The 14,714-nt window shown below is 35.8% G+C and overlaps 6 protein-coding genes across 6 annotated transcripts; 4 read left to right on the forward strand and 2 right to left on the reverse strand.

Annotated features, from left to right (window-relative positions):
• Positions 1-1,056: 1,056 nt before the first annotated feature.
• On the forward strand, positions 1,057-2,244 carry LOC141914903 (ganglioside GM2 activator-like). The gene is made up of 4 exons (XM_074806243.1): positions 1,057-1,200; positions 1,481-1,679; positions 1,757-1,922; positions 2,029-2,244. The coding sequence occupies exons 1-4, from the start codon at positions 1,128-1,130 to the stop codon at positions 2,110-2,112; spliced, it is 522 nt and encodes a 173-aa protein (XP_074662344.1). The 5' UTR covers positions 1,057-1,127; the 3' UTR covers positions 2,113-2,244.
• Positions 2,245-3,940: 1,696 nt separating this feature from the next.
• LOC141915371 (putative G-protein coupled receptor B0563.6) lies at positions 3,941-4,954 on the forward strand. The gene has a single exon (XM_074806865.1). The coding sequence runs from the start codon at positions 3,941-3,943 to the stop codon at positions 4,952-4,954; it is 1,014 nt and encodes a 337-aa protein (XP_074662966.1).
• A 657-nt stretch (positions 4,955-5,611) lies between these two features.
• Positions 5,612-8,056, forward strand: LOC141904838 (transaldolase-like). The gene is made up of 9 exons (XM_074793494.1): positions 5,612-5,774; positions 5,984-6,107; positions 6,419-6,526; positions 6,693-6,824; positions 6,913-6,973; positions 7,062-7,176; positions 7,253-7,382; positions 7,453-7,520; positions 7,614-8,056. The coding sequence occupies exons 1-9, from the start codon at positions 5,708-5,710 to the stop codon at positions 7,775-7,777; spliced, it is 969 nt and encodes a 322-aa protein (XP_074649595.1). The 5' UTR covers positions 5,612-5,707; the 3' UTR covers positions 7,778-8,056.
• A 132-nt stretch (positions 8,057-8,188) lies between these two features.
• On the reverse strand, positions 8,189-9,245 carry LOC141915033 (small VCP/p97-interacting protein-like). The gene is made up of 3 exons (XM_074806411.1): positions 9,107-9,245; positions 8,512-8,679; positions 8,189-8,429 (listed from the first exon to the last, which is right to left on the reverse strand). The coding sequence occupies exons 1-3, from the start codon at positions 9,164-9,166 to the stop codon at positions 8,415-8,417; spliced, it is 243 nt and encodes an 80-aa protein (XP_074662512.1). The 5' UTR covers positions 9,167-9,245; the 3' UTR covers positions 8,189-8,414.
• Positions 9,246-9,337: 92 nt separating this feature from the next.
• Positions 9,338-12,299, reverse strand: LOC141914631 (cancer-related nucleoside-triphosphatase homolog). The gene is made up of 5 exons (XM_074805890.1): positions 12,158-12,299; positions 11,805-11,967; positions 10,748-10,853; positions 10,411-10,608; positions 9,338-9,889 (listed from the first exon to the last, which is right to left on the reverse strand). Exons 1-5 carry the CDS (start codon positions 12,213-12,215, stop codon positions 9,791-9,793), a joined length of 624 nt encoding a protein of 207 aa, XP_074661991.1. The 5' UTR covers positions 12,216-12,299; the 3' UTR covers positions 9,338-9,790.
• A 137-nt stretch (positions 12,300-12,436) lies between these two features.
• LOC141914772 (leucine-rich repeat-containing protein 57-like) lies at positions 12,437-14,260 on the forward strand. Its single transcript, XM_074806065.1, has 5 exons — positions 12,437-12,582; positions 12,914-13,049; positions 13,137-13,405; positions 13,496-13,681; positions 13,766-14,260. Exons 1-5 carry the CDS (start codon positions 12,502-12,504, stop codon positions 13,805-13,807), a joined length of 714 nt encoding a protein of 237 aa, XP_074662166.1. The 5' UTR covers positions 12,437-12,501; the 3' UTR covers positions 13,808-14,260.
• Positions 14,261-14,714: the final 454 nt, after the last annotated feature.

The following is a 14,714-nucleotide window of genomic DNA, read 5'->3' on the forward strand; positions in this document are numbered from 1 at the left end:
CATCACTACTCATGTTTTGATCGGATTCATGGAAATCTATGTCTTCCACAATTTATTCGCGACATATTCAGAAAACGGTTTTCCACACAGTTTCCTAATTTGAACAATTTCCAAATATTTCATTAGTTTTCGTATTTTCTGATGAGGTTTCCTATGTAATTAAATAGGCCTTCTTTTGTTCGAAATCCAACGAAATCCAATGAAAATCGTATAGGCTAGTCAATCATACAGTGCGCAGGATGAATTCTGTGGGATGAATGTTTGAAATAAAGGATCCTCGGGCATAATGTGTAAAATGTTTAGAAAATCAGTTTCAACATAAATGGAATTGATCTGCCCAAGATCCCGACCGAATTTGGAACCTATGTCAACGCCACGAGCAATTATCTCAACAATTGCTCGTAGGTCAACGTATGTATAGAATATCCTGGTCTAATGATAACTAGAACAAATTCACTGTTGCCGATTTGATTTGATTCGAAAAATGACCGATAAATCGAGCTTTAACTCGGGCCTGATTAAATTGTATCAACATATTCCAGGGAACGATACCGCACCAAGCTGTTATTTGTTATTAGTGTCGACGGTAAAGAAATCGGATGTCATGAAGCTGAAGTTAAACTTGAGTCTAAATTCATTGTTAATGTCACAAGAAACTTGAGAAAAAATAAATTTTCGATTCAAAAAAAAAATTACGCTGTCGTTTTAGACATGGTTGTATTCAAATGTTAAGCGCTTATCTTCATATCCGCTATATAATAAACATAAAAGCTTAGAAGCTAAGCGCCTCTAAAAACTGATAACCACAAATCTGAAATTACTAAAAGATCAATTATCAAAATCATTCCAAGTGCGAACGATATCACATGTAAATATAGCCCGGTATATATGTGTGTATATATATATATATTCTGTTTTCAACACTACATGATCTTGATGGATAGTTGGCATAATATGCATAAATTGACTATATAATTTTTCATGGCGCGGAAATGTGCTTATCATTCATTTAAATTAATAACAGCTGTTCGATAATATTCAAAAATCACATAAAATCTACCGATCCCCGCCACTATATAAAGCCGAGTACACGATCGAGGAGAACGTGTTGAACTCAAACAAGCATCATGTTGAATTATATCGTCATCGGGCTGTTGGTCGGGTTTGCAAATGCGGGCATGTATGTGAAGAACTGTGATGGTCAGTATACTAATGAGTCAAGAAGTGATTTGAAAATTGTTTCGTCGATATCGATATATCAATACATTGTTCAAACAGATTGTCACATAGCTAAGTGAAAAATTACAAATCTATATGAAACTCATTTCATCCATTTTTCGATTGATTTTATTATTTTGTAGTATTTATTTGTTCTGTAAAATTAGAAATTATTGAATAGGCCTATAATGATAGAACTGTGATAAATTTCAGAAAATAGACTTACTGACGGATAACTCATTGACACATATATATTTTGTAGGAAGTCAAAATAAACTGATTGACTTTACAAAAGTTAGTCTTACACCCCATCCTATCAAGTTTCCGGGTAGATTGAACATCGATGCGTTAGCAACTGTAAATAGGGAAATAGGCGGTCAGATCGATGTCAAAGTGTCATTAAAGAGGAAAGTTTGGTTCGCTTGGGTTCCCATACCATGCATAAAAGAGATCGGGTCATGGTAAGAATCGCTGATTTACAGGATAAAAGTCGATACAACTGCCAGGAAATTTTAGATGATTCTACATTTCGTTTCAGCGAATACAAAGATATTTGTTCGCGATTGAAACAGTTTAGTTGTCCCCCTGAAGTCGTTGAACAGGGAATTCAATGCCACTGTCCTTTCAAAAAAGGCCCGATGAGTTTTAACATGGACAACATCATTTTACCTTCAATCCCAACAGGTCTCGGGTTACTTGCTGACGTAAGAGATCATATTTTCTATCAAACTTTGTCACATTCAATACCAAACGACAAACTTCACAAATCTGCTTTTCCCAAGGACGAAGTTTTTTATTTTCTATTTTCAGGGTCGTTTTTATGCTAAAGCTCACATTATGGCCGACGGAGTTGAAATCGGTTGCATTGAGGCTGAAGTAGAACTTGAATCTTGAGAATGACGACGGCTCCTCGACATTTGTATTTAGATAGATGATAGCTTTATCTACAAAAAACTTCTTTTTTTTTCATTTGAGAAAGAAACAAATGGATTTTGTCAGCAAAAATATCAATTAATCTTATGAGTACTTCACGTGTCCAATTCATTTTTTATCGTTGATTATCTTAGCTTATGAATAATAGCTTATATTCTTTTCACCCAGTTAACTGCCTTCCTGATGGATGGAATCCTACCGCTGGTGTAAATGCTAGTTCCCCAGCCAGCCTGCCGATACAAAAAACCCAGCCAGTTACACTCTTCAGTCATTTAGATTAATAACAGCTGTTCAATAATGTTCAAAAACCCCAAAAAAATCAACCGTTCCCCACCACTATATAAAGCCGAGTACACGATCGAGGAGAACGTGTGGAACTCAAACAAGCATCATGTTGGATTATATCGTGATCGGGCTGTTGGTCGGGTTTGCAAATGCGGGCATGTATGTCAAAAACTGTGATGGTCAGTATAGTATTGAGTCAAGAAGTGATTTGAAAATTGTTTTGTCGATATCGGTATATCAATCGTGTACATTGTTCCAACAGATTGTCACATAGATAAGTGAAACATTATAGATCTATATGGAACTGTTCATCCATTTTCCGATTGATTTTATCGTTGTGTAGTTTTTCTTTGTTCTGTAAATAAGAAATTTTTGTATAGGCTTACAATAATAAAACTGTGATAAATTTCAGAAAATAGACTTACTGACGGATAACTCATTGACACATTATATTTTGTAGAAAGTCAACTGATTGACTTTACAAAAGTTAGTCTTACACCCCATCCTATCGAGTTCCCGGGAACATTGATGCATTAGTAACTGTAAATAGGAAAATAGGCGGTCAGATCGATGTCAAAGTGTCATTAAAGAGGAAAGTTTGGTCCGCTTGGGTTTACATACCATGTGTAAAAGAGATCGGGTCATGGTAAGAATCGATGATTTACAGGATAAAAGTCGATACAACTGCCAGGAAATTTTATATGCTTCTATATTTCGTTTCAGCGAATACAGAGACATTTGTCCGCGATTAAACCAGTTAACTTGTCCCCCTGAAGTCGTTGAACAGGGAATTCAATGCCACTGTCCTTTCAAAAAATGCCCGATGAGTTTTAACATGGACTACATCATTATACCTTCAATCCCAACCATTTATGTAAGATATCATTTTTTCTATCAAACTTTTTCACATTCAATCAGCATAAGAATTCATGTATACACTAACAGAGAAACTCAAACGGAACACACAAATCTGCTTTTTCGAAGTTTTTCATTTTTTATTTTCAGGGTCATTATCATGCTAAAGCTCGCATCATGGCCGACGGAGTTGAAATCGGTTGCATCGAGGCTGAAGTAGAACTTGATTCTTGAGAATGACGACGGCTACTTCGGTTTTTTATATCTAAATAAATGAGCATATTTGTATCTAGATAAATGAGAGCTTTATCTACAAAAACATTTTGTTTTTCATTTGAGAAAGAAACAAATAGATTTTGTCAGCAAAAATATCAATTCATTCTTGTGAGTACTTTTTTCTATCGTTGATAATCTTAGCATACTGTGGCTTATGAATAGTAGCTTATATATTTTTTCACCCAGTTATTCTTATATCATTCTTATTCTATCGATTTGAAATCATTCTGTCTTCGCGAGAATTGTAGTGGACGCGTAAATTACGGCCTATTAAGTAATTATCTCTACAATCATTTGATCAATAGTGAATTCATGTGTCGATCATCGACACTAAGTATATATATATATATATATATATAACTAAGAATATGAGATGACTTTGTTTTTGGGAAGTCAACTATTCGCAGACAGAATGAATCGCCGATTCAACAGTAGTACCGGTGCTCTTGATGGCTTACAGATCGGTAAACCATTTATCGCTTCGATTCTACTCAACATTCTACCGGTACAAGCCCAGAAGGAACCGTTTCTTCGCATGTTCGCTCTGATTTCGCTACCGACGATCTACGGTGTCGGACTTCTCGGTAATCTATGTAGTTTATTTACGATGATGAGTGCACGTTTTCGCGGTCATTCCTACGCGAATTATTTAGCCGCTCTTGCTCTCGCCGATCTCGGCTGTTCGCAAATATTTTTTATCCCGATTCCTAATTACGTATTAGGTTATCCTTACATAACAATAAAACACGATTGGTGCGCCATATATACTTATATAATGAACATTCCATTTTATCTCGGGTCTTATCTAGTGGTTTTCATCGCGTTGGAACGACTTATTTTGGTTCTAAAACCATTTACAGCGAGGATTCTGTGCACGGCAAAGTTTGCCCGGATCAACACTTTGTGCTTGACCCTCGCTTCAATGGCTATCCCTTCTTATAGCCTGTTCATAGTGAAATATGAAGATCATCTCGGATGTTACGTCAGTCGTCTCCATCAACGTATACATTTTCTATTCAGCGTCATTATGAAATATTACATTCCGGCCATTCTTATCATCATCTTCAACATCATCATCATCGCTAATCTACAGAAACAGAAAGATTTCGGTTCGGGTGAAATGAAAAGCGCGCAAACGATGAGAATAACGATGATGTTGCTGTCCGTATCGGCGATGTTTACGGCTACGACGTTTCCACCCGCTATTTCCAGCACATTCACCAGTCTCATGAAAGAACGACCGAAATATATCAATCGTCTGAACGCCATTACAAACCTCATACAAAGTTCAAACTACGCGACAAACTTTTATCTTTACCTTTTGACCGGTAAAGAGATAAGGGCACATTTATTCGATAAACTTAGAAGTTGCTGTCGGACAAGGTAGGCTATACAATTCATTCCTGAAATTTTTTGGTCGAACACATTGATTCCTTTGAGTAATCTCGATTCCCACAAAGTAAAACATCGTACCGCGTCGGGTTTTAATCACTAATGATTCATTTTTGATCGGATTCATCGAATCTATGTCTTCCACAATTTATTCGCGACATATTCAGAAAACGGTTTTCCACACAGTTTCCTATTTGAAAAATTCCCAAAAATCTCATTAGATTTTGTATTTTCGGATGAGGTTTCATACAGTGCGCACGATGAACTCAATGTTTGAGAAATAAATGATCATCGGGCACGTAGTGTAGTCAGAGCGACGTTTCAAAAACTTAAACAAAACTCGGCGCCAAGAATCAGATTTCATCACGATATTCTCTAAAAGGTTCAATAAAAATAGAATCACACAATCATACCGGCGTGCCGTCACGAGCCCGGATCCGTGACAGTAATTAAATAGCTATGCGGACGCATTATGAAATTTAAAATTTTGGGAAACTTATTTAGATGAAAGCGAAATGTTGCTTTTAGTTTTGTGGTCCAGGATTCGAACCCAGATGCCAGGCATGAAGAACGGCATTAAGTCCTATAAGAGTAAAACACGTAATCGAAATTCCTATTCCGCGTTTTCGTCTTTTAAATTCAATGTCAATTCATTTCGTGCCCTTACTGTGACTGTGGTGGTCGCCTGTTAAAAGTTGTCAGTATTTTGCAGCTTTCAGTCTCTCTGTGTCCATAACTAATTGAAACGATGGCTTCTACATTAGATCAACTGAAGGCATTCACGACTATCGTCGCTGACACCGGTGATTTTGGAGGTAATTAATAATTAACAACTCAAACGTGACAGAGTCAGAAAGGCAGGGCGGAAAGAAAGGCAAACCAGACTGAAACCCCTTTTTGACAGACTGGCAAACTGAATATGATCATGGTGCTCTTTTCACGTGTCTGAATAGAATTAAAACATTATGTGTGTGTGAGAGAGTTGTGTGTGATAATTTATTATTCATGTAATTTAATTCTTCAGTGATGGATAAATTCAAACCGACAGATGCAACAACCAATCCATCTTTAATTCTTGCTGCTACAAAGATGCCTCAATATCAGCACCTCTTACAAGAAGCTATTCAATATGCTAAGAGTAAAGCATCGTAAGTTCGATTAAAACCAAATCAGCTGTTATAGGACTGCAGTTTAAAGGTCACCTTTCCACCTAAGTCAGTAACCTGTCTGTGTGGTAGAGTTTCATGATCAGATATATTCACAAACCACATAAGCCACATTGGACGTATAAGCCCAATGATGAGGTAACTTACTACTTTCCACTACGTGGGGCTAGTGTTACTGAGTGTCATGGTTAGGGACATTACCATTAGGGTCACCTAAACTGCAGTCCCCTAGTCGCTTTTGATAGGTAAGTTCTTTAAAAGGTATTTGTTTTGTATGTGTCTTTATTTTCTAGGAATCTGGATGAACAGGTTTTGGAAGCAACTGATAAACTGTTTGTACTTTTTGGAAACGAGATTCTGAAAATAGTTCCAGGAAGAGTTTCTATTGAAGTTGACGCGAGGTAGGTAAACTGCTCACAAATCTTGGAATCATTGCAACACAGTGCAATCGAATTCCATGATCGAACATAATCAAAAATCATTTGTTCCATTTGATTTTTAGTCAGAAATCTACTGTAGTCTATACTGCATATTCTACTTGATTTACCATAAATCATCCATTCATAGATTGTCATTTGATAAAGAAGCATCACTGGCCAAGGCTAAAAAATTCATCTCCATGTTTGAAGAAGCGGGAATAAGCAAAGAGCGAATTCTAATCAAGCTCGCTTCAACGTGGGAAGGCATAGAAACTGCTAAGTATGTTTTGAACGATATGATACTAGCTGATTATGAAAGTGAAATTCGATTTAGAAGTACTAACAACAGAAATATTTATGATTTTCAGAGTGCTGGAAAAGAGTCATGGTATTCATTGTAACCTTACTTTGTTATTTTCATTTGCTCAGGTAAAGAGAATAGTATTTTGAATTCAAGATTGGAAAAAATGCTGTTTCTGGTGTTAACTTTTCAGCTCCTTTGATTTTTCATTTGCAGGCTGTAGCATGCGCTGATGCTAATGTTACTCTTATCTCGCCATTTGTGGGCAGAATTTTTGATTGGTTTGTTAAAAATACCGGACAAAAAACTTATGAGTTACTGGAGGATCCAGGTGCGTTAGAATTGTCCAAATATAATGTATAGATATTATATACACTGATATAATGCAAAGGTTTTTATACTTTCAGGTGTTGTGAGTGTAACTAAAATCTACAATTACTATAAGAAGTTTGGATACAAGACTGAAGTTATGGGTGCATCATTTAGAAATACTGCTCAAATTCTGGGTCTTGCCGGATGTGATAAACTTACAATCAGGTAAATATACAAGCACCAGGCTAATACTGATCGCAACGGGACCAAAAATTGGATCTGTTATCAATTTTAGCCCAAAGTTGCTTGAAGAACTGAACAAGTCAATTGCTGAAGTGAAAAGATATTTGGATAATGATGCAGGTAATGCCTAAAACGCTTTTTGCATGCATATTTCATAACAGGAAAATCATTAAAAATATGACATGAATTTGTTATAATTCCATCCTTTTTCAGCATCTTCCATGGACATAGAGAAGGTGGCCTTGAGCGAATCCAAATTCAGATGGATGTTGAATGAGGATGCGATGGCAACAGAAAAACTTGCCGAGGGTATTCGAAATTTTGCTGCTGATGGTATCAAACTGGAGAACATTATTCGAGAAAAATTGTCCTCTTAGATTTAATAGAACCGATGTGATATATCATTAAAATGACCAGACCTTTCCGATTCATTTTTGGATGAGTTTGAGCTTCCTTTGCTGCGACAGATTGTGCTCATTGTTAAATTCTATTGTGATACTGTATGCTACATCATAATGCAGACATACATGTATTTCTATTGTGTAAATTCATCTTTGACGCTTAATAGACAAAACCTTATCATGTCACTATGTTGAAAATATTTGTTGAACATTCCTGTATATATAATGATACAGTAAATTGCATAATTAAATAAAACATACAATTGAATGAAATTTCCATTTGAGTTATTGGTTTTTTTGGCCCAAATGATCAATGGCGTAGCTGAGGAAAGAACACTGATTTTAACAGCAAATATAATACTTTATTTTCATACAAAAATACATCTAACATACAAAGATATAAGGTTTTTGGAGAAACTTGATTACTGTAGTTTTATATGCAGGATAGAATTTAAACATGACTGTTCAACTGAGACGACTCGATGACTTGTGTGACCTTTGAGCTGACGCGGATCTTTTCTCGAACACTTCAGTAATGATGATTTCTGTCAACTTGAAGAAGATCATGAACTGGACACATTGGCACATTTGGTTTCGATGTTAAGCGATTAATTTAGCCCATTTGCCACTGAAATTGGAGCAAATATTATTGTGAATTCGTGTTTCGGCATTTTCAATAAGTGATAATACTGTAATATAGCAAGTCGTACCTTTAACCCATCTTGTTCATTACGATTTCCCGCTAATTCTTGTTTCTTTTCAAGTTCTGCTAGCCGTTTCTGCTTTTGTTTTAGTGCTTCGGGATCTTTAATTCCTTTTTTGTCTTGGTCAGATTTTCTCTTTTCCGCAGCCTCCGCTGCTTGTCGCCTTCTTGTTTCCTGTGAAAGGGAACCCAGCAATTAGTAATCACATCATAAAACCTGCAAATCCTTGACCTTCGTAGTTTATACCAGATGATATTTCAGCAATTGCCCTAGTACCCCCTCCCAAAAATATTCTAGCATATTATCTATTAGTGAGGTCTGGGAATATAAATGAGCGAGTATTAGCCTATTAGCCAGAAAAAGTTGCTTTTTGTGTCAAAATCACAGGGACTTGACACAAAAGGATTTTGACCCCAGCATCCTAGGTACTATATGTAAAAAGACTTTTTATATATAGTGCCTAGGATACTGGGGTCCTTTGTGTCAAGTCCCTGTGATCAAAATGATTGATACAGATAATGATAATACTTGGGCCTGAATTGCCAGAACAACGATTTTTGGGAGGGGTATGATTAAGTAAGTGCATAGCGCAGTAACTTACTGGGTCTGGTTGATCATAATCTTCACTTGCACCACCCAAACAAGGTAAACACATACCCATCTTACACAAATTGCGGCTCGAAAGGAAGATTTAGAAATTTTGACAGCCCAAATTGATTTACTTCCGTTTTTCAGCTCCATGTAATTGCAATAGATGGCAGCACCAGTTTTAACCAAGCAGAAAAATTTCTTTTTAGTCAGACTGTTTTTATTTACAGATATAAAATTTCCGTATTTAGTTACAATATTTCTTAACTTCAAAATAGCATTTAGAAGGCAATTAATGCATTTAATAGCTTCCATACATTAAAGAAAGCAAGATTTCTAATGCTACTGTAACTGAAATTACCTGGTACATATACATACATACATACATTTACAAATAGACTAGAAAATATGAAGAATGATGGACACACGTCAAGTGGACCACAAATCGAATCATTATTCATTGATTGCACATCTGACTAAAATCATAACAGATAAAAATATCAAACAGCTTTACAACAGAAATAAATCACTCTGCATCTTCCGTCCCTGGTAGCAGTGCGGCTACCAACAGTTCCAGTTTCTTTCAATCTATGCGATCGATGAGGTCTGAGTTCAGCATCAGTAATTCCTAATGTTAGATCCACAGTTACAGACCGATTATCCAAACCAAGTGTCCTATGCATTATAACATATCTATTCAAGATGCAAATGTCACTGTTTCCATCGCCATATTTCTAGCCATGTATAATGTTTCGCATACTTCTTGCACTAATGATTCTCGATTGTCTCTAGAAACCTGAAATTAATATCGAAATTCAAATCAAAACAAAAGACAAACAAGGGGCGTGCATAAACAGGGTCCCTACAGATCAGTCATTCCTGGGTATAAAGTTTTCTTCAAGGAGTAATTTTCAGATTTCGAGGAAGTGTCTGCATGACTTTAATATCCAAATTTCAGTAGTTTCCACCTAAATCGGTACTGTTTATCTTAGTAAACCATTTAATCTGGTGGTTTTGTAATCAAATTTTTATCATATACACTAACTAAACTCGGTTTATAATTTGGTAACTGCTAATTGGAAAAAAATCCTGGTCCCAACTGCACCAATTTAGGCGTAGTCTACTGTGCCACTACAAACTACAGTAGACAAAAATCTTTAATTGTTTATTTCTCAAAATTGTAGGAGTTTTAAAGGAATTTCACGGTATTTTAATCAAATTTTTCAAGTTTCAAGCGCCTTTAAAAGAATTTTTCCATTTAGAATTTTTAAGGAATCAAAGGGACCCTGGTCAAGAGGTGAAAACTGCAATACTCACATAAAATAACTTGGTATCTTTTCTTTGAGTGAGTTCATCTACGAATCTGTGAGGTCGGCCTTGTATTATAGGAACAGTGGCGAGTATAGTCACTCCTTCTAATTGAAACAGTTGTTGAACTACGTGCAGAAACGACTGACTAAATGACTCCATCTTACCGATTTCATCGATAATGAATATAGGATAAGCTCGCAGATTCTGAAATGAGAAAAAACATCTTAGTATCGGTAAGTCGATTCATCCGAGGCTATTTCATAGCAAGCGAAAATCATGTACAGAGAAAATCAGTTGATTTTCAATAAAATTTGAACTGGATTTTTAGTGAGGTAGGTATTACCTGTACATGTAAAGATGGTAAAGCTATTTGCTCTAAGCTTGTGACATCTACACTGTATTTTCCTACTTTGTATTCACGCTTGTAACTGTGACCAACTGTTTCTTCTCTAAAAATTCAAATAAATAGAACAGGAATGACAACTGATTGTCCAGCTATCAATGAAGTGGATATTTAGGCTAAAAAAAATTGATACCTTGTTTCTCCGCTCTGCTGAGCTTAAATGTTGACCCGGCCGGCCGCCTATCTACCCTATACATTACTTTTTTTTAAATCGTGATCAATTTTACCATAACAGACCCGGCCGCTATAGAAATGAACTGTTTATAAATTTTATCATATTTTACAAAAATGACCCGGCCGCTGCGGAGAAACAAGGTATCATTTTTGTTTAGCCTTAGCCCATATGGTTTTATTCTAATAACCGCTATTTTGCCAACGTATAATATTAATTTTCAATCTCAATTATATATGCTGCACTAGTGTAGAGTAGGTGATGGGTTAAAATCCTAGTTTACTTCACTAATTTCTCTTCAATGCTCTCTTGAATTTTAAGTCCAGCACTTTAGAATGCACGCGCAACATCAGAATGAGCCAAAATATCTACTACCCAAGTAAAGGACTCAATGCGGATATTCAAACCCTAGAGTCTTGCTGTGTTATTCCCCATCATCACTTGAATATGGGCTTTGACCTTGTTGGTGCGTTAAAAATGATAAAATTTATCGTAATCTACGATAAAAATGCCAACGGGGTTGCCATCTTAATTATCCATGATGCAACTGTTTTACCCATGATCCAATGCGCATCCAGCGTCTAACTATACTATACAGAATATATAGTATAGTATAGTTAAACGACAGGCGTGTGTTGCATCATGGGTAAAATATTATAAAACATGGCGGATTATCGAAGTAGGAACAACGCATCGCTGGTGAATTACTAAATATTTATCCATTATCAAAGCCCATATTCAAGTGCCTGTGAGTAGGTGAACCCGTATACCTGTATTCAAACCCATATTCTGTATGTGCAATTTCTAAGACTGTTGATCACTTACGATACTCGAGCAAGCGGTCCTTTCAAACCATCAAGCGTTACAATGTCGAATCCACTTCGAACTCCATTTTGTCGAACTTCTTCCGTAACGAATCCTTGGCACGGTATACCTTCATTTACCAGCATTTTATACACATTCATTATCAATGTAGTTTTACCAATACCTTGGATACGAACAAATAGCGTAGAGGAATTAAGAATCAATCAGACAGGCCAGTATTTCTAAAAGCACATAATTATTTAAATTATTTATTCATCGTGGGCATAGATTTATTGAATTGATGATGATAATTAATTTGATTTATGTTCTAAAGTATACAAAATGATTATTTCAGTTTGGAGGACTCTATTAACCTGGTTTTCCTCTAAGGACCACATGTTTATAGACAGGTTCCACCGATGCTTCAGCCATTATGATTCTGCATGCGGTTTGGGCTAGAAAACAGAAATTCTAGGGCCCCAAAGGTCCAGGAAGTCATTAAATACAATGTTGGATTTAGCTTCACGATCGTAAAATCAGGTTCGAACCCCAGGTGTTCAAGTTGATCGCGGAGGTGCCGAGTCTTGATCCGGCTTTTAAACTTACCCTAAATCGGTTGCAACACGACACTCGCAATTCTCTATTCAAGGTCGTTGAGCAAATTTCCCAAAATTTTATAATTTTCCAGAATTTTATCAAGATTTTATGAACTACGACGATGGGAAACTCTATAAAACCTCATATCGAAACAGCCCAGAAAACAGGAGCCTGTCAACTGAGTAAGATGGGGATAAGTGAGGTAAAATTGCAGTAATAATCACCGTAAAGCTTACAAGAATTAATGATTTTGATGGAATAATCTTCAATCTACTACTAATCTTCTCTAATCTTCAAACTTCATTTTTTCACTTCATTGACACTACTACAGCATACTGAAGATATATTCCGAATCATGTTACTGTTGTCACTTATTTGACTCACCACTTTACTCTATTGTCTGTCGCCGAGAGCTCAGAGTGGTGGGTGGACAAATCAAGACGTGCATTGCTCTCACACTTCACCCTTGCAGATCTCTTTTTCTATAGCATTCGGCATTTTTATTGTCCATTTCTGTTGTATCTATTTTACAGTTTCCCCCAGAACTGAAGAGATTGACCAAAAACTTAAGAACACTAGATCTATCAGAAAATAAACTAGCTGAACTTCCCAATGATATTGGATCATTTACGATGCTGAAAAACATGTCATTAAATTCTAATAGATTAGGTAGGCTACGTAAATATTTTAACAGAATCCATGATGCGATTTTGATATATCAACTAGACTAATTGATATGAATTGTTATCTTTTCAGCTGCAATTCCAGAAACAATTGGACAACTAAAAAAATTGGAATCGCTGAGCCTGAATTCAAACCGACTACTTTCACTACCTCAGTCATTTAATCAGTTGAACAATCTGCGTAGTATCACAGTTAATAACAATTTCTTAAAAGAGTTCCCGGCTCAACTGGGGGGCCTGAAAAATCTGGACTCTCTTGACCTGTCTCATAATAAGATAACCGTCGTACCGGATGGAGTGAAACATTTAAACGTGGTTGAAATAAACCTTAATGAAAATCAGGTAGGTATTTCTAAACAGCAGCCTTTAACATTGTGTGAAATAAACACTGTCAGAAATATATCACCTACAGTTTGGATTCTAATCTTTCAGGTATCAACTTTATCGGAAGCGATTGCTGAATGCCCGAGATTAAAAGTATTACGTGTAGAAGAAAATTGTCTCGAATTAAGTGCCTTCACGCCTCGTATTCTAAAGAACTCGCAGATTTCTTTGTTGGCAATTGAAGGAAATCTGTTTGAGCAAAAATCATTTCATAATCTCGATGGATATGAACAGGTTTGATTTTATTATTCAATTCCAGTACTTTTTGCATACAAATATGTTGATGAATGTTTCTTAAGACATTTCTTCTCATTTCAGTACATGGATAGATACACAGCCACTAAAAAGAAGTTCGCTTGAACACAATAAACTGTACTTATTACTGGATGCCATTTTTATTTCAGTGCATGTTTGTTGAAGTTGCATGTAAAACTTAAACTTTATCGAAATGCAGTCGGAATCTGTTCCCACTCAATTTCAGCACTAATTCTGTTATCTATTTCTTTGTGAGACACCATCACAGCCCAACATTCATTCAAACAAGTTGTCAGCATTGTTTTAATGTTGTAAAGAGAAAACCGTATACCGGTATGTACAAGGTACTAAAACTTCTAGTCTTTATTAAAATGCTTAACTTAAAAGGTTGCTTGCTATAATTATATAGGGTACAAATAGGGTGATTATAAAAGGCATAATTGGATCACCTGTGTGTCTTTCACTTGCATTGTGATTTCCTTATCAAATATGAATGAATCATCCGTTATATAAACGTAAGAGAAAAAATGAATGTATTTGAAATTTTTGTTGTAAAGATTAATGTAAAATATGTGTATATTATTAAATATTATTATTATAATTAAAATCGGTGTTTTTGATTTATTCATTCTGATGTTGGGAACAATTAGATGTTGCTGTAATCTAGATGATATAGGACAGCAAAGGAAAGGAAAAACTTTTTAAGGTCCTGGTTGGTGCTTACTTTTCACAAAAATGTAAGTGCTGAAAAGTGGTAGTCTGAAAAAATTTTGTCATGTGATACTTAGTGTTGAGCAGTGTAACTATCTGTGTAAGTAGAATATAGCATTGATCGCTATTTTTTACTGTGGCGAGCGAATTGTTTCAATCGCTAATTCCATCAATCCTTCATTTAATGGAATTATTCTCTTGAATATCTCACTAATTGATTAAGAGCTAAACCTCCATGTGACGGCTTAAGTCTAAAGTCTTGTGAAGGATGATTGACTGGCTTGGCGATCCTCAAACCGTC

Source organism: Tubulanus polymorphus, chromosome 1 (assembly GCF_964204645.1).
Source record: "Tubulanus polymorphus chromosome 1, tnTubPoly1.2, whole genome shotgun sequence".
NCBI lineage: Eukaryota > Metazoa > Nemertea > Palaeonemertea > Tubulaniformes > Tubulanidae > Tubulanus > Tubulanus polymorphus.